Source organism: Danio rerio, chromosome 22 (assembly GCF_049306965.1).
Source record: "Danio rerio strain Tuebingen ecotype United States chromosome 22, GRCz12tu, whole genome shotgun sequence".
In the NCBI taxonomy this organism is placed as follows: domain Eukaryota; kingdom Metazoa; phylum Chordata; class Actinopteri; order Cypriniformes; family Danionidae; genus Danio; species Danio rerio.
Genome location: NC_133197.1, coordinates 25,439,888 through 25,460,040, shown reverse-complemented (window position 1 = coordinate 25,460,040; position 20,153 = coordinate 25,439,888). Strand labels below are relative to the sequence as shown.

Genomic DNA, 20,153 nt, shown 5'->3' with positions numbered 1-20,153 from the left:
CCAAATAAAGTGGTTCTGGTAATTTTAATGCAATTTAGCGATATTAGTGTATGAATGGGTCTTGTGTGAGAAAATTATTTTTGTCACCGTAAAATGTATGTATTATTCTTACCAAGTGTGCAAATGATATTGCGCATATTGAGGAAAATCTGGAGATTGTTTGCTCTTAAATGTCTCTGAAATGGTGAAGGCTGATTTATACTTCTGCGTCAAGCCCACGCGAATGCTACGGCGCGGCCTATGTGTGGACGCAAGGTTCCCCTGTGTGTCTGTCGCTGACGTGCACCTCTCAAAAACAATGTAACTACACGTTGCAACAACGTGTAGCGGCAAGCTCTGTGATTGGTCGGCTTGGTAGCGCTTACGAGTGGGCGTGAGCCCGTTTGAGCTATTGTTTACAATTGTCAAGTAGAATTAGTTCCAGATGAAAAGTTTTGATTTGTGTTTACGTTATGGTTAAACTTGCTGCACATCCGCCGGTTCCTGCCTCAATATGAGCGAGTTTGGACCACTTGTACATAAAGTGAGGTGAACATAAACACCTCAGACAACTAGCGTTTCGGAAGTGTTATTGCAGAGCAACAGTTACAGCTACGCGCGTTGCATGCACCCTGAGTCACGCCAATCACTTGACGCAGAAGTATAAACCAGGCTTAATGCTATTTAGTTTTGAAGTCCACTTCATCAGTCTTTATGTACCTCACATAAAAATAAAGATATTAATACAATACATGTTCATGAGATAAATGTACCAGATGAATTAGACGTGACATTTATCCATTTCAGATAATCTGTCCATGGACCACAAAATCTTTGGATGGTAAACGGATGTCCTGTGCTGTTCATCCAAGAACAGTACAATTGAGTTTTTAATAAACTCACTCATGCTCACTTTGTTGTTCCTTCACACCTGCTGTACGTGTTTTTCCCAGTTCCTCAAAACTATAAACATTAATGACGTCCATTCTCAATCGACCATCAATAAAGTGTATCGATTTAAAGGATTATCAACAATGAACTGATCGTCAATTAATCTTTGGCGTCTCTACTGAGTAGTTCTCACCTGCAGCAGGATTGATTTAGACTTGTGAGTTTGATTGATAAAGCAGTGTTCAGGACTTGAGCATCTCCTGCGTGGACACTTTGCTGTCTTCTGTTGTGTTTTCTTTGAGGCTGCTGGTGGTTTCCCTCTGGATGTTGGCTTTGGATGAACGTTGTCGCCTCGTGCCACTGCGACTGCAGCACAGCAGGTTTTTGATGGTGTTCCACATCTCCTCGTCCCTGTAGGAGTAGATGATGGGGTTCATGACGGAGTTGAGGACGGCGAGGAGCAGCAGCCAGCGCTTGAACTTTAACACCTCGCAACGCTCGCACTTCAGCCCATCCAGGAGGAGAACCACCAGTCCAGGCGTCCAGCAGATCACAAACGCTCCTGCAAACATAACACAGTTGAGTTGAATTTCTTTTAAATGAAATGACTTGCGCGTTTGTGAGTGTGTGTGTGAATGTCTATACAGATTTCTCATCAGTATCATTTTGTACATACAATTTTATAATTTTGTTACAATTTTATACAAACAAATTTAACATTTTATGAACATTAAATACAATTTATTTAAAGTAAAAATGTGTATATATATATATATATATATATATATATATATATATATATATATATATATATATATTAAATGGTAGAAGGTAAACAAGATATCATGTCACAAAATAATTTTATTATATTTAAAAGTATTTTATATATATATATATATATATATATATATATATATATATATATTTTTTTTTTTTTTAATTATACAATATAATTTTTATTAGAAATAAAACACATACCTATTGTTCGTGTATATACACACTGCTCAAAAAATAAAGGGAACACTTAAACAAACAATGTACTCCAAGTTAATCACATATGTGTGAAATCAAAGAGTGAGATGGGATCCTTTATGAGACCATTCTCTAGTGCAGTAGGCCTTGGTTCCTCCTAACTGTGCATTCACATCAAAAGCGTCACAGTAGCTGGAAGTCATTAATTTTCAATAGGAGCCAGCAGCGATAAATGTTGAAAAGTAGCACGATGCGTCTTCGCCGGTGTGGGCGTTGAGGAGAGTTAAAATCAAGTCAACTTTATGGTTATGAGCTATGACATGGTTCAAGCAATCAGAATGAAGAAGCCACACCACTTGAGAGGATTCCAGAGAACACAGCCTTGTGAAGTTTGGTTCTGACCACAGATTTTTACAAGGGTGTGAATATTGCAGTCGTCGGATTCCAGCTTATTTATGGTATTATCTTACAGGGAAAAAAATAAAAATGTTACTGGTGAGTACTAATGTGCATTAAGGTTATACATGTTTTTTATTATTATTTTTTTTTATTTTAAAGCAGGGATCTCATGTCAACTATAAGGACAATACAAAACAGTATTGCTGCTTCTGGATATTTCAGACATATGGAAATATTTGATAAATAGAGCTAAGCCATACCACACACAACAATTAATTTTCCATAGTTAAATGAATTTGATAAAAGAGTGCAACTTTTCACTCAAGAAATCATGTTTTTTTTAATGCAGGAACGTAAGTGGTTTGCTGATATGCTGCAATGGCCCCTTTAAATCCAAGACAAGCGTAGCGAATTTTGACACTCTCAACGCCTTAGGTGTGAACGCACAGTAATGCAAGACAATGCTAGACCTCATGTGGCTGGAGTGTGTCAGTAGCAAGATGAAGGCATTGATGCTATGGACTAACCCGCCTGTTGCCCAGACCTGAATCCAATTGAGCACATCTGGGACATCATGTCCGACTTCATTCACTAACTCTACATTGCACCACTGACTGTCAAAGAGTTGTCAGATGATTTAGTCCAGGTCTGGAAGTTGATCCCTCAGGAGACGATCTGCCACCTCATCAGTCCTTTGTGAGTCCCCATGCAGTTGGTCCTAGGTTTCTCCTAATGCAGGACAATGTTAGACGTCATGTGGCTTGAGTGTGTCAGCAGTTCCTGCAAGACAAAGGCATTGATGCTATGGACTGGCCCACCTGTTGTCCAGACCTTAATCTAATTGAGAACATCTGAGACATCATGTCTCACTCTTTACACCAACACCATGCTGCATCACAGACTATCCAGAAGTTGGCGGATTCTTTACTCCAGGTCTAAGAGGAGTTCCCTCAGGAGACAATCTGCCACCTCATCAGACTCCTTTAGAGATCCCACGTGGTTGGTCCTCGATTCTTCCTAATGCAAGACAATGCTACACCTCATGTAGGACAATGTTAGACGTCATGTGGCTTGAGTGTGTCAGCAGTTCCTTCAACACGAAGGGATTCATGCTATGGACTGGCTCGCCTGTTGCCCAGACCTGAATCCAATTGAAAACATCTTGGATATCATGTGTCACTCCATCCACTACATTGCACCACAGACCGTCCAGGAGTTGGTGGATGCTTTAGTCCAGACCATCTGCCACCTCATCAGGAGCATGCCCAGGCATTGTAGGGAAGTAATACAGGCATGTGGAGGAAACACACCCTACTAAGCCTCATTTTAACTAGTTTTTAGGACATTAGATCAAAGTTAGACTAGCCTGTAGTGTGTTTTTCTACTTCAATTTTGAATGTGACTCCAAATCCAGGCCACCATGAGATTTTGTTGTCTGCACATTCAACCATGTAGAGAACAAAGCATTTTTTAAGAACATTTCATTTATTCAGATCTAGGATGTGTTATTTTAGTGTTCCCTTAATTTTCTGAGCAGAATATAAATTATTATTTAAATAAATGTTAACAATAATATAATCTGAGACTTTTGATAGCACAAGCTGCTACTCCTATGTTGGTCTAATTGCATCTCCTATTTGCATTTGTAAGTTATTAAATGCAAACTTCAAGTTTCTGATATTTCCAGTTTAAGGGAAATGAAAACAGAGAAAGTGGTCAATAGTTCCCTCTAACAAGCAGCTTCCACAAACAGTGTGACGACTCTGCTGCACATTAACCTTTAACACATTTTTTTGTGCTGCTTCAGAGACGGCAGTGATTTTCTCATTGTTAGTTTTAACTGCACTTTCTGCCCCAACATGTCCAATAACCCTTTTTTTTTTCTCCAAGCCTCGGCAGAGTGACTCACATCAACAGCGCTGCATTTAGTTGCAGTTCTCCTTAATTCTTTCAAATGAACAAGAAACTCAGTCTGCACCGCAAAACAAGCTCGGACAAACAGGACGCCTCTCAGGTGCAAGACATGTAGAAGCACGTCGTTCAAGACTGAAAAAACACTAAAAGTGAACAAAGAAGATGCTGTTCTGAGCTTCTCCAGAACCTGCACCTTCAGTTTTAGCTTTAACCAGTACTTTTTCTTTTCTTTTTTTGAGATTGAGACTTAATTTAACCAGATTTTGCTGTATGTTTGCTTAAATAAAGGAAAAATATATACAGCTACGCATGTAATAAATGACCACCTGAAAATTCTCTGTTTCTTTGGATTTTTTAGGAATGAGTTGGAATAAAATTTCAATACTTATTCTATTCTGTTCTATAAATGTCTGGTAACATTGTTAAAACTGTAAATGTGACATTCTACCAGAAACATCAATTTCCACTCATAAAAAAATGTGACATGGTCCGACCTTTAAGCTTGCCACCCCCTCCTCCCAAAAAAATCTAACAAAAACAATGCATTCTTGATTACTGTCAGCTTCTCCTCTGTCAAATGAGTCAGAGTGATAAAGGTGTATTGCATGAGGACACTTGTAAAATAGTATTTATTTGTAGAATGTATTCATAATTAATAATGTTTTTCATCAATTGATGTGAATGATAACAACTTAAACCTGCCATTTCTGAAGTTTTTATTTCTTAAAATAACAGTTTTTAGCATGACAAAACTATTAAAGCTGTAGGTTCGATTGGGGCTGAAGACAAGTTCAAAGACATGGTTTGTAAATTTGTGATTTAAAAAAACAATCTGAGAACCAAATGAATGACATATTCCTTTACAGAACAGCTCACAGAAATCAACCATCAATCAATTTTCATAATTTTTTTTGGATGAAATACTTTATTCACTGCATTTATGTTTTTATTTCAAAGACAGATAATGTACGTTTCTGGTAGAACGTCCCAAATGTTAATAATAAGTTAGAGCTTTTAAACAAAATACGATTGATTCCCTAATTATTGATTTCTTAATTCTTAAAAAAAAAAATTAAAGTATTACAAGCTTAATAAACATAAACTTTTGAAAACATCAACTATTTTGTCATTATGCAAAATGTTATTATTTGTTTTATTATGCTTTCCCAGTACTGGGTTGTCATCTGCTGTGTAAAACATATGCTTAATAAGTTGGCAGTTCATTCCACTGTGGCGACCCCGGATAAATAAAGAGACAGCATAGGTAAGATGGGAATATTTTGGTTTCAAAGTCACAGACAACGAACAAAACAGGTCATTTATAAAAGCTGTGACAGAATTGTTGCCACGGCTTACAGATTATTGAGCTAAAGCTTGACGGCAATAATAAATCGCAAAAAAAAAAAAAAAAAAAAAAAAAAAAAAAAAAAAAAAAAAAAAAAAAAAATCGCAATATCTAAATAAATAAAAAATAAACAAAAAATATATCACATTTAGATTTTTATCCCAAATCGCACAGCCCTAAAAGACACTTAGCCTAAAAGAAAATGAAAGAAATTACTATTATTATGCACAAAATTGCTCTAAATTGCATTATTTTAAATCTGCTGATTTTTTTTTTTTTTTTTACTCAAACACACTACTTTAAATAATAAACCAGAAGTGATCAACAATTTAAATGGTCTACTTTTTTAAAAAAAGTACATTGAAATGCATTTAAAAAAATTATAATTTATATCTCATGCAAATGCGATACTTATCAAATTCTTATCAAAGACATTATGGATGTGAAATTTGCAGTAAAATCTCAAAACATAAAATCACAAGTATAGTACAGGCTAACATTATATTGAAACATCTATTTATATTTTCCAAAGCAACTAACCACAGTTAAAGGATCAGAAAATATCAATTTGTAAGCAATTTTTATATTTTAAAAGAGTTAAATAAACATGCATTATGGATGTGACCAAAAAAGTTAGCGAGTTTACAGTATACAAAAACTTTGTAGAAATTCTGGGAATTAAACTGCACAACCCGAAAGAAACAATGTTAATCAAAAGGATAAGAGTCGCTTACTATAGAACAGATTGTAGAATCAAATAGATTGATTCTATTTTATTTGACATTTTTTGCATTTATGAGGAAAAGCTTCATTATGGATGTAAAATCTCTCTGTTATTGATGTGACAGATGTGATATTGACACTTGTGTGATTTTGGTAAATCAAATATAATAGTTTGAAAACATTGACAAAGACATTTTGAATGTTTCTAAAATACTGCAAAATACTTGCTTTCAACGAAAAACATTACAGTTTTGATATTTTGGCTGAAAACTTTTTTTATGGCAAGTTTGACATTTGCATGGAATTGCTCAAATACAGCAAAGTTTCAACAAAAACATTTTATTTAACTGAAAAAAAGAAAGACAAATACCGACTAAAAATTTTCAAAGGTTATTTTATAAGAGTGTTAAATGTGCTTATTTGTCTCCAGAAATGCTTACTATAGAGAAGGCCGTTCAGAAGTTATGACAAAACCTCATCAAATGGGGGTTCCTCTGTGGTTTGGAGTAAGTTCCGCATTTAAGTGAACAGTCTTTCTCTTTAATCATATTAACCAGCATCTGGAGGAGGACGGCAGGCCATGTTTGCTGCAGATGTGTGCGGTGTTATAAAAGCTCTTTGCATATATATCCATTTATTGCACTGCGTGTTTTCCAAGCATAACGAACAGCGGCGGTGAATGGGTTTGGTACCGCAGGGCCACAGAATCTCAAAGGGCCCACAACTATTTAAAAAAAAAAGAAGAGACTGAAAATATTTTTATATTATAGCACACTCTAATTGAAGCACAGCTACAGATGAAACACTATTCAGGTATAAATGATTACTATTTATATATACTTTTGTTTAAAACAGTGTTTCTGCGGGTTTCACCAAGTTAAATTTAAGATTTTCAAGACCTTTTAAGACCATGATGAACAAATTTTTGACGTTTTAGGGCTAAATGTTAAGGATTTTTTAAATTTCCCAGTTAGAAAAGATTTACACAAAGATCTTTTCAGTGATGATTGTTTTTCAACATTTCCACAATTGCAGCCGATATTTGATCCACTGAGTACCCATTTTTTTAAATATCTACAAGATCATTTCCTATTGAACCACTAACCTCCCTAGTAGAAACTTTGTTTCAACAGAACCCATTTATGAAAGGAGGAATTTCAAGCATATACAGTGCATCCAGAAAGTATTCATAGTGCTTCACTTTTTCCATATTTTTTTATGTTACAGCCTTATTCTAAAATGGATTAAATGAATTTATTTCCTCAAAATTCTACAATTCACAATACCCCATAATGACAATGTGAAAAAAATATTTTTTTAAATAGTTGCAAATTTATTAAAAATAAAAAACCTGAAAAATCACATGTACAGAAGTATTCACAGCCTTTGCTCAATACTATGTTCATGTACCTTTGGCAGCAATTACAGCCTCAAGTCTTTTTGATTACGAATCTTTGGGAATTTTTGCCTATTCCTCTTTGCAGTACCTCTCAAGCTCTATCAGGTTGGCTGGTAAGCGGCAGTGTACAGCAATTTCTCAAGATCTCTCAAGAGATGTTCAATAGGACTTTGGTCTGGGCTCTGGCTGGGCCACTCAAGGACATTCACCGGCATGTTGTGAAGCCACTCCATTGATATTTTGCCAGTGTGCTTTGGGTCATTGTCCTGCTGGAAGACTCACCATCATCCCAGTCTGAGGTCAAGAGCACTCTCAAGCAGGTTTTCATTCAGAATGTCTCTGTACATTGCTGCATTCATCTTTCCCTCTATCCTGACTAGTCTTCCAGTTCCTGCTTCCTGCATTCACTCCAAAAGAGTTAAATTTTAGTCTCATCAGAGCAGAGATCTAAAGCTCAATTTAGAGCTTCACGACAAAGGCTGTGAATACTTCTGTACTTACTTCTGGTTTTTTATTTTTAATTAATTTGCAACAATTTAAAAAAAATCACATTGTCATTATGGGGTATTGTGTGTAGCAGTAAATAAATTTAATCCATTTTTGAAAAAGGCTGTAACCTTAAAAAAATGTGGAAATGTGAAGTGTTATGAATACTTTCTGGATGCACTTTGCAGATTTTTTTTGCTTGATTTGAGGAAAAACTCACTTCATTTTGGCATATTATTTCTTAAAACAAGACAATATGTTTTGCTTGTCTAAAAAATGCTTCTTGATTTAAGAATTTGTAAAAAATAAAAATAAATAAAAAATCCAAGTAAGAAAAGCATTTTTTGCAGTGTAGCATTTCTGAACAGCCCTCCATCCACTGAAAACGCACATCACGTAACCACACACACACAAGCACACAGCCACACACGGTCATGCGCTCCAGTCTAAGCTCCAGTGAGCAGTGCACGTTGGACAGTTTATCAAGGATGTACCGCAGGATCGTATCTCACTATAGCTGTTAAATGTGATATGCAGACATCCCAAGCCTCCCGGAAGTTCCGGGAGTCTCCCGCAAATGCCTAGAGACTCTTGGATGCCCGCAAATGAGTGATAATTTCCCGGTAATCACGCGTCTCCCTCCCGGTCCTCAAAAAAAAAAAATAAATAAATAAGGAGGTTCTAACCCCTCACCCTCTGATCCCTACTCGTTTTTCAGACATGTTGCGCGCACTCTGTCAAACACTCCCCACCCCCTGCTTTTCACATGACAACGATGCCACATCATTTCACATCAAACATTGTATGATGCCAAATTGGTCGACATCGCCCAACCCTAATCCCTACATTTCATGCAAGCATGCATGCCCCTCATGACAAACGAGATATTGGATGAGAGTATGAACTGCTGGAAGAGTTGTTTTAATGGAATTTAATACCGCATGCCATTTGGAAAAAAAAAATATATCTCACACATTTTGTAATGCAGGTGTCTGTGTTCGTTCACTTACTCAATAGGTAAAAATAAAAATAGGATAAAAAGATCTGGAGATATAGATTTAGGATAAAAAAACTCTGTTAAAATCCTACACAATGGTAATAGTTTGATTAAGGTGTTCACATGTCTCTACTGCACTTCACATGGCAGACTCTTAATCAGAGTATTGTCTTAATCTTATTAAAATCAGATTATGGGTGTCCATGTACAAGTACTCAAATGTCTCATGTTGTGTATTAAGTTTGTAAAGACAAACTGCTAGCCATTTGAAATGCGCATTTGAAATACAGCACATTATTTGTTGTGTACACTAAAAAGTGGTTGTTTTTCCATTGAAGTAGCATGTGATGTTAAAACACCTTTATGTTTACACAGAAAACAGCTTCATATTGCAATAATGAACTGAGAGTTAATATTTACTAAAAAGAAAGAAGGTATTGTTTCACTGACGTGTTCTTTTTAAACAAAGAGTTTCTTGAAAGTGGAGTCATGTAACAGATTAATGTAACCTTTACACGCCACAAAACAACAACGAAAGAATGTAGCGAGCTTCTGAAGACACTGGCGTCTGCTTTTATCTTCAGTTCATTTCAAAAATAACTGATGAGTGCTGGCCTGTGAACCTTCACGCATCTTCATTATACCAAATCCCCCAGACACGTTTTCTCCATATCTTCAGAAACAAACTCTTGTCAAAACAAAGCCATCGCGCATTGCCAAAAAAACGGATTTCTCACACATGCGAGCGACTGGCTTGAAAGAGGGATACGCATGGAGTATGAGGTTCATGCTCTTTTTCTCCAAGGCCACAGGCCACTTGTGCTGGTGGTTTGGTTCAGATGCCAGGCAGTGTAAAGAGCGACCTTGTGCAAGATAATTATACAGGCCTGGAGGAAGCCTGATGTGCAGGGAAGGGACGACTCCTCCGCTCTGGCCCTATCTGCAGAAAAAGATACTCCTAAAAGCGGTTCTCAAATCTGCTTTTATTCTCTGCAATCTGCATCATTTCTGAATTTATCTAAAAAGGGAAGCTGACACTGACTATGTTTACATTGACATTAGTGATCAAATTATTAGCCTTAATCTAAGTACGACAATAATATGATTAATATGATTCATTATGTAACAATTCGACGCTAGTTCCTTCCAACATTTTACGTAGCAATGTTTACCATGGCACCATATGTGATTTTGTGTGTTTCATTTTTAACTGCAGTAATTTCTCTCACGGTGTGTGCAAACAGACGATGGGGGATACAAATTCTCAAGCAACAGGCTACATCTGCTATTTTATTCACTAACTTTTTATCTATGCCCTCATGACAAAGATGTCGTTACACCCATTGTACGCTGTGAGGACTCGTGGGTGAAGTCCTAGCGTAGTTATCGTTTCCCGCTCACTATAAAATGTGCTCTCTTGCTTGGCGCAATTCTCATTTGTTTATCGTTAAATGCCTGACAACTGTCATGTGTGTATCCTGTCGCAAAATGTAGGCAAAAGTGCTAAAAACTGATAATATTTTGATTAAGGTGTTTACATGTCTGTACTGCACTTCAAAAATGCGACTACAATAGGAATACTCCACATCTTAGCTGAATTAAGGTCATCAAAAATGTTTGTTTACATGGTAGACTCCTAATCAGAGTATTGTCTTAATCATATTAAAATTGGAGTATTGGTATCCATGTTAACATACTCAATGGTACAAACCAGCTTTCATGATGGATGTTAAGTATTAATTAAGATGCCCACCCTACATTATGTTCGATAAACGTTTAATAATCATCTTTTTCAATAGTACTCACTTTGAACCTGTTTTTAAAAGTTCGTAAGCCCACAAATATTCATTAATTACGTTAAAGACTATATTATACACAAGATATGTCACTCGTATAGTTTTGAATAGGGAAAAGTGCAATGCTGCGTTCACAACAGACACGGATTAAGCATCAAGCGCAAGTGATTTACATTTTAATTCAATGCAGAGACTTGAATAGACATCCTGCGGCGCGACACTTGCAAATGAGGTGCCGTGAATGACACGATTCGCGTTTGACATGCATAACTCCTGAATCACTCGAGTTGGAAAATATGAACTTCAGCAGACATTTGCTCTGTGTTAACCAATCAGAAGGTTTCTCTTCTAGGGGCGTGATTATGACATAGCACCTGATGGTGTCATGAGGCAAAATCCTTTTGCTGACACTGGACAACAGTTCATCAAAATGGACTCGGCTAAGTCTGAAGCACCTGAAAGCCTTCATCATCTAGATATAGTTTCTGGAGTTGATGAACTCATAGAGCTGGTGCACCTCTGAAAAGATCTAATGGACTCAGACACAGCGCCAAATCGTTTTTAGCCTTCCTAAAGCGCATAAACACAACTGTTCTCTCAATAAAATCCAAGTTAGCCATTTAGCAATGAAGCTAGAGTCACTGGGCAGACAGAAGCTCTTCCCACTATGCAAATCCGCATCTATAGTGAGGTGAATTTGACGTGTTAATAAAGCAAATTTGACGCACGAATAAAGCGAGTAAACTCTAAATGTTCATGCGTCCATTTACACATGAATAGTACGACTTATTTGTGTGTTCCGAGCCTGGTGTAAACAAAGCACTTCTAGTACAGAAGCCCATCATTCATTGCTATAGATCATAGGTCTTAAACTCAATTCCTGGAGGAGGGCCGCAGCTTTGGAGCAGTTTTGCTCCAACCCTAATCAAACACAGCTGATTCAACTGATCAAGATGTTCAAGACTACTAGAGACTATTAGCAGGTGTGAGGTTTGAGCTAAACTGTGCAGAATTAAGGAATTTATTCATTTATTTATTTATATGCCCTCCAGGAATTGAGTTTGAGACCATTGCTATAGACTGAGAATTCTCTGGGGGAGAGGCTCGGACCAGACGCGAGTTTCTGCAGATTTTATTGCTTTATTTTATTGGTGATTCCGAATATGAAACGTAATTGTTAGCTTGGGAAGCAATTTTGAAGAATTTGACGTTTCCCCATTCAAACAGAATGTCTTTGCATACTGTTTCACAGATGGTCGCCGAGTGAAATAACTTGCCTTAAAGGGACTTTGGTAATGTTTCTATCCAAAGATGCAAATTAAACTTATGTGCTAAACTGGAAAAAGCACATAAAGCTTTTGCAAATAAAGCACCATTTCCATCCAGTGAGTCAAAGAGAACAAATTCTTCACTTACTTATAAACTGGTGGCAAATATCAAAAAGAAAAGTGGAATTTGCTTCGGTAGGAGAGGCTACTGTGGGCCTTTTTTCTTATTTAATAAATTGGTTGTGCCTCAGAAGACAAAACGTAATGAAGGCGCCATGACTTTTGGAGGCACAAGATGCTCTTTCAGAGCGCAGATGCTCAAAACTGTTCTGGGAGTTAATAATACTGACTTTGGCTAAGGGATTTTAAAAAGCAAAACATTTCAGATGTTGTGCAATCTGGTCAGTGCTCTGATTTGTTCATTAGTGCCATCTCATGTCACTCGTTGTTAACACATGATCTATTAAAACAAAATGAAATGACTTTATATGTGCATGCTAGAATTTATTCAGTAAACATATTCCCATCATTTATGTGATTTTTTTTATGCGACTCAGTTGCATGCATTTGTTTTTTAGGTGCATATTCAAAATTAATGCACAAACTTTGCATTTCCATTAAGCGATTGTTTTTATGCAATAATCCAGTTGAATATTTATATTGAATGAAATTGAATTAATGTTCAAGAATAGCCAATCACTGTAAGAGATACACCTAAAAACTGGTTTAAGCTTGTTTTTCTTTATGGTAATGTGGATAATTTCTTAATTTCTGTAAAAAATAAATAAATAAATAAAAAAGGGGGGGAGGGGGGCGTTTTATGACTGTTTTCATAACAGATTAGTTTCTGGTTTTCAACAACAGTTGTAAATAATTCTAGATAAATGCGTTTGGGTTATTGATATACTACAATGACTTATATATGCTTCTATGAATAGGACTTTTTTTTAACTTATCATTTTAAAGGCATAGTTCACTCTAGGGCTGGGCGATTTTGCAAAAAACAATTATCACAATATAATTCGGCCTCGATAATTATTTATTATTAATTATAAATGATATTAAAATTAATATTATTATTATTTTTTTATATTTAACCACTTTATTTTAATTTATCAACATTACTAGACAAACAGTCAAAACAAAATATCTCATCTCCAGGGGCGCCGCTGGCTGGTACGAGCCCTATGAAAACATTTCAAGGGTGAGGTGGACATAACTGAAGTAGGAGGGTGGGGGTCTTACACCTAACAAATATTCTTATTAACAAAAAAAACCTAAAACTAACACTGAAACCAAGCCATTTCAAAATATAAAAACTAATAACAACAACTAGTAAATTTACCTCTAAAAACAAATTAAAACTAACTGAATCTGAAAACAAAAACTATAATGAAAAATCCAAAGCTATTATAACCTTGATATATACCGATACTGATTTTATCTACTTTACCCAAAACTGAACATTTTGTCATAATTTATTCATCCTCCAAAGCAGAAAATGCTTTGAAAAATGTTAAAAACTGGCAGCCATTGACTTCTATAGTATTTTTTTCTCCTACGATGGATGCTAATGATTACTGGTTTCCAATGTTTTTTAGAACTTTTTTCCATTAAGTGCTGAACAGGTTTGGAAGCACTTGAGGGTAAGTTAATAGTGAATCTAATATTGAGTAAACTGTCCCTTTAAGTAGTTTGACCTCAATTTGTTGCCATCATTTTGAGATTCTCCAATTGTCATTTTCTCTCAGTTTCTATATGCAGGCTCCTCTAAATGCTTAAAAAATCTTTTTTATTTTTTAGTTAGAAAAGCTTTTAGACTCAATAAATATATAAATAGCATTTTATGAAGTGTTCACATCTTAAATACATCCATTTATCATTGGCCTCTTTGCAGACAAATCATCTGACTGATTGTATGAATCATAACAGAAGACAAAGACAATCTAAAGGCGAAAGAAACCCAACCTTTGAACTTCTGATATCAATCAGCTAATGCGAGGGTGGAGGTTTCGTGCTTTGTCTCATTGTTCACTCTTGCTACTCACTTTCTCATCTACAACTGCTCGAACAAGCATAACATCTAAAAAAGCATTATCTACACATGTACTCGTTTTCGGCCTGAGGTTAACAGGATATGAGGTCACATCCTTTCAATCTAAATATTTGCCATGTCTGTTATAAATCCGTGAAAACATTTACCCGCCCTGTCCCACATCACCCAGTTTCGGGTGGGTTACGAGTTAGGCAAGCAATGTTTTAGAGACCCCGCAAGTCTCCGCTGTGTTCTAAATTCAAATATCCAGCAGTCTGGGAGAATTTATCATGCTTTCAGACTAAAGGCGTGGACTTTGGACAGCACATGAAGGCTTGTGGGAAAACTATAAACCAACAGATCCTGTAATTGCCATTGAACTTTGAGTGACTGAGAAGCGATGATATTCTGTCTGATACATATCACAGTCTGGAATGCATGCGGTGGTTCAGCGTGCTTCGATTGTGCAATGAATCCACTCCCAATTCTGTCAGTACGCCTGGAGTAATCTAGTACACACTACTAAATGATTTTTACCCAACAAAGTCATTTATTCAACTATATTATACAGAGCTGAACAAGTAATAATGCACCAAAATTCAGTTTAAGCCATGAAATTAAAGTTTCTGTTTAGTCTAAATTAAATAAGCATATATAAAAATTGTTTTTTCAGGTAAGAAAGTAAAATAGTATAATAAAACAGTATAGAACAACGAAGTTTTCCTATAATAAGCCATCTTTCTGCATTTCAAAGTGTATGTATAATTATTTATTGCATCTTTTCTAGTTCGAGTAAAGTGCATTTACACTGCTGACAGACTAGTATGCATTTTGTTCCTCTGTGAATACCAAAAAGTGTTTTAAAGAATGTTTTTTTTTTACAAATGTTTTGTTCATATATGATGAAAGTCAAGATATGCAAAACCACAATAGGAAATAAGATTGTTTTGTCTGTTTTATTTTTTCAGTTTTGGCTAAATAATATTGGTCAACACAATTTTGGTGGATATTTACAAACTCTCTAATAAACACAAATGATAATTAGGTTAAATGTTTCAACACACTATTCAATAAAAGTCATTGCGGAATATTAGGATTTTTGTTATTTAACCACTTTATTTTAATTTAGCAACATTACTAAGGCAAATAGTTTTAATAGTCACTTTATAAAAAATTAAACACAAGTATTAAAGAGACTCTTAAACTTTATATATAATAGGTTACAAAGTATGTGTAATGGTAAAGGCTGATCAACATCTGTAAGGTGTCAATAATTAATATTGATACAGTAAACCTCAAACTCTGTCAACAACACAAATTATGATAATCAAATCTGAGCTTTCAAGTAAAGGAACAAACCATCATTATTCAAATATATACTGCAACATTACAAATTGTGAAGTTGATTGACTATATTACCCCCATGCTAAGAATTCTTTCAGATGGGGGGCTAGTGGCTGGGATGCACAAGAAAAGAAACCAAAAAGCCACTCTCGTGACATCCTTTTTTATTAACAAATCTCCTCACTGCTGCTATACGGCACTCAATTTCCCGTGTGTTGTTATTCTGACCTGAAGTGACAAGTGTGAGTGCATGCTTTCCTTCACCATTTTCTATGTTGTCTCTCACAACTAGGCGACCATCAACTGTTTTCTCAGAGGATGACAATCGGACAAATCGCTGCAGCTCCAAAACAAGTTTATGGAGAAAAGTAGAACCCGCTGCAGTGTTTGGGTGGGCTGTGTTTATCTGAGGTAATTAGTCTGCTGCCACTGAAATGTGTATATCCCATACAAAGTGTAAAGGAGATTCATTTGTTCTACTTACATGAATCGCAGTGTGCTCAGGGCATTCAGAAAAGTTTGGGGTTTGATCACTAGATATCATGTGTGTGTGTGTGAGGGCTAGGTGATTAATTGAAAAGTATTTGAAATCCACATTCAGAATCTATAGTCGATCTCATTTTTCCAGGTCGTTTTTTTTTTTTATTGCTTTCTCCATCATGTGTGGAGTCACGTGACCCCACTCTGTTAAAGGCTGAGGCTGATATTAACTTCTGCGGCCACTTTGCAGGCACAACTCCAACCCATGATCTCTGGTCAAGTAGGGCGATGGACCCATCTTTGAGCCTTACTTTGCACTACATTTATGAAGATTGGAAGCTGCGCCAGAGATGCCTTAAGACGGCATATTTTTCATTACATTAAAATACTTTTTTACAGAAGATAAAATAAATGCATTGCTTAAAATAATATTTACAGTATATACAAGAGTTACTTTATTTAGAAGAGATATGTTTAATATGAAAAACATTGAAAATGTATTAATTTTGTTTCCAAGAGTGCAAGTTATTCATTTTATAAAAAAAAGTGTGTTTTAATTTCAGTTACTCAACATTGATGTTCAATAAATAAACATACAGATAGTAGATGGTGTGTGTTTCCTTCAATTATTTTAAAATCAAGTAAAGCACCCTTCATTAAAAAATCTCTCACTTGAGAGCAAGTGAGCATATTTACTGCAAAAAAAACGTGTCAGTGAACTATGAGGGCATAAAGATAAATTACTAAATAAAATAATAAAACATAATCAAGTAACAAATGTTCAATTAATCAAGATTTTGATTCTAGGCCAAATCGAACAGCCCTTGTGTGACTACTGAATATTTTCAGTTGGCACAATTTATGTACATCAATATTCACAACTGGAAATTCAATTAATATGAATTATTTCACAAGCATTTTATTCCTCTGAAAATGTTTTGACTGTTTGTGTCCATACACAGTAAAACAATCCTGGTCGCTTTAAATGTTTAAGCTGAATCAATTTAACCTTATGAAATTAAGGTTAGTTAATGAAATTACAGTAGTTCATTGTTAGTTAATGTTAACTCATGGTGCATTAACTAATGTTAACAAGCATGGACTTGAATGTTCATAATGCATTAGTAAATGTTAAATTATGATTAATAAATGCTGTACTAGTGTTGTTCATGATTAGTTCATGTTAGTAAATGCATTAACTAATGAACCTTATTGTAAAGTGTTGCCAGTTACACAAACTGTTTTAAGTCAGTATAACATAAGTTACAATGAACTAAAACATTTTTACAGTGTAGAGTCAAAGCCCAAGTGTAATATAACTGTAAAATTATGATTATTATTATTTTGCCATTTCGGATCATTATATTAGGTGATCACCATTTTGGTGCATCATCACAAATACTGTAGGTATGCATTCAGCTTTTCTTCCGAATTCAACAATCAGTCTCCCAGTTACTTTAAAAATAAATAACTTTGTCATTTTGTGTCACTCAGTAGAACTTTTACTTCTGGTTGAACAATCCCTTTCCCCAAGTTGAAAATGTAAAGCAGTAATCTCACCTAGCACTGTCATCACAGTTTTAATCAGCTTGATTGGCGTTCTTTTGCGATTTATAGATCCAGAAGTGTGCGCCTTCAGGACAACTGTCTTTTTCACCACATAGACGTAAATCCTTACATAGACCCCCACCATGATGAGGAAGAGCACCAGGTTGGACACAGACCAGAAGATCAGGTAGCTCCGGCTAAAGATGGGGGCCAATTTAGAGCACAGATCCAGACTGCAGATACAGTTCCAGCCCAAACTAGGAACGGCCCCCATGAATATGGAGATACCCCATACTAGGGCGATCAACAGAGTCACTCTGCGCTTGGTGAGGTTACTGTGAACCTTAAAGTTCAAGATGGAGATGTAGCGCTCCAGGGCGATCACCAGGAGGTTGGTCAGAGATGCAGAAAGACTCGCGTCCAGCAAACCCTGACGAAAAAAGTAGCCTTGAACGGTTAGATCACGAGATATTTTCCCTGTGTTGAACATGAGATAAATGTAAGCGATTCCAGCGAGAAAGTCTGAGGCGGCAAGGTTGGCGAGGAGATAGTAGAAAGGGTAGTGAAACCTCTTGTTTGTCACCACCGCTGCTATGATCATGGCATTGGCTACCAGGATGAAACAACAGCAGATTGAACTAACACACTGAACCAGGATGAGCTGTGTGCGGTCCCATTCATCTGAGGTGATGTTGCTGTTGTTGTAGAAAAAGGCCATGGGCTGGTCATGGTAGCAGATGTTGTGCCTGGCCATCTTTGGACAAAACCCACTAGGACTAGAAAAAACAAACAAAATAAGTGCATTGTGTGGGTCTAAAGGGTTTCAGTTATAGCACTTCAGTTAGTTATTCATGAGAGCCATTTAGAAGGAAACCCATAATTCAGAGATGAAGATAACAAACATGATGTGACTGACAGAAAGTAAGCAGACTAAATGAAAACAAATTCAGTAAAATACTCACTTGTGCCCTAGTGCTAGGCGTAGGGCAATAAAGTCAAGGTTTTAAAACCGTAATAATTTTCCACACAACCGTTATGAGTGAGATTTTTTTATTTACTTTTTTTGTTGTTGTTGTTGTTTAGGACAACAGTATGTCCAGCAGAAAAGATTTCCAAAGATGCCATTTTAAATAGAAAACAAATCTATTTTGAAACAAATGAAGACAGCAGATGAAGTCAATAAATCATTTAGCCTGACATGTTTACAGTTCCAAAAATATTTTAAATGTTTCTCAAAATAAAATTGTGTTGAAAATGAAAAAAATTGAATTTTTACCCAGACATTTTAAAAGACTACATTTTAGAGCAGTAATCACAATACCGTCAGAATCTTATCCCGACCCCTGCCTACCTAACACAGAAACAATTTTCATTTAAAATCCAAAAAATAATTAGACAAATAGTATGTTATTTATTTAGAGAATGTAATTTTTTGTTAGCTTGACTAGCTTTTTTTAATAAAACAATAATAATAACAATAATGTGATGATTTTCCCCCCACAAAATACTAGGATCATGTAAATAAATATACGTTTAAAATTATAGCTATACATGTTGTATTAATATATATATATATATATATATATATATATATATATATATATATATATATATATATATATATATATATATATATATATATATATATATATATAAACTGTAAACTTCAAAGGCAATGAAGCAGCAAGTAGATTTAAAAATAACATATGAAGAGTTTAGATGCAAAAACCTCTAAATGGCGTTTGTTTTCTTCTAAAATTAGAATTTTTCCCCGACTGTGTAGTCTAAGAAATTTTTCTTTTATAGTCAAAAATAAGTTATTTTCATTAGCTTTAAGGTGAAATACTTCTCAAAGGAAGCCAAGCAACATGCTCATTTAAGGAGAAAACTTCAGATGTCATTTAGATGTTTTTGTGTCTGATCTCTTCAAATACAGTTTCTCAGATCCTACATTTCATTAATCATCTTTTTTTTTTTATTAAATTTTGTCTTCATTAGCTAGTTTAAAAACTAGAATTTACAAATTAAAAAACTACAAATATAAAAAAGTAATTAAACCTTGGAAAACACAAATAAACCTTAGGTTTTGCGACAACCATTTAAGCAAACTTAGACATTTGTAGTAAATCTTTGGTGAATGTAATCAATGTGCCAAAAACCTTTATTTAGTACACTTTTAGTTTAAAGCCATAACATATCCTGTTTTACTTGAATGTTTATCCTCAAAACAAACTAAAACTGCTCAAAGATATTTGTAGTAAAACTGAGGTTACAAAAATTTAATGCGTCAAAAACCTTTAAGCACAATTTTAATATAATAAAGCCATATTATATATCCCGTTTTACTTGAATTTTAAACATCAAAACAAAACTGCTCGTAAAGACAAGTGTATTGGTATTTCGTTGAAGAATGTACAAAAATGTGCAGCGACAGAAATGAAGCTCACTTACCAGTGACAGACTGGTCAGGTTCTCGGTTCACTCTCCATTGGTAGAATGAAGTTTCACTCATACACACCGCGACTCCACAAACACACACAACGCCTCTCCCTCCCTCAGTGAAGTCTGAAGTTTGAT

At 35.4% G+C, this 20,153-nt stretch overlaps 1 protein-coding gene across 1 annotated transcript; it reads right to left on the bottom strand.

Annotated features, from left to right (window-relative positions):
• Window positions 1-612: 612 nt before the first annotated feature.
• On the bottom strand, window positions 613-20,124 carry lpar3 (lysophosphatidic acid receptor 3). Its single transcript, NM_001285534.1, is given in 3 exon segments — window positions 613-1,432; window positions 17,589-18,352; window positions 20,028-20,124. Coding segments are annotated over 2 exon segments (1,062 nt in total). The 5' UTR covers window positions 18,331-18,352; window positions 20,028-20,124; the 3' UTR covers window positions 613-1,112.
• Window positions 20,125-20,153: the final 29 nt, after the last annotated feature.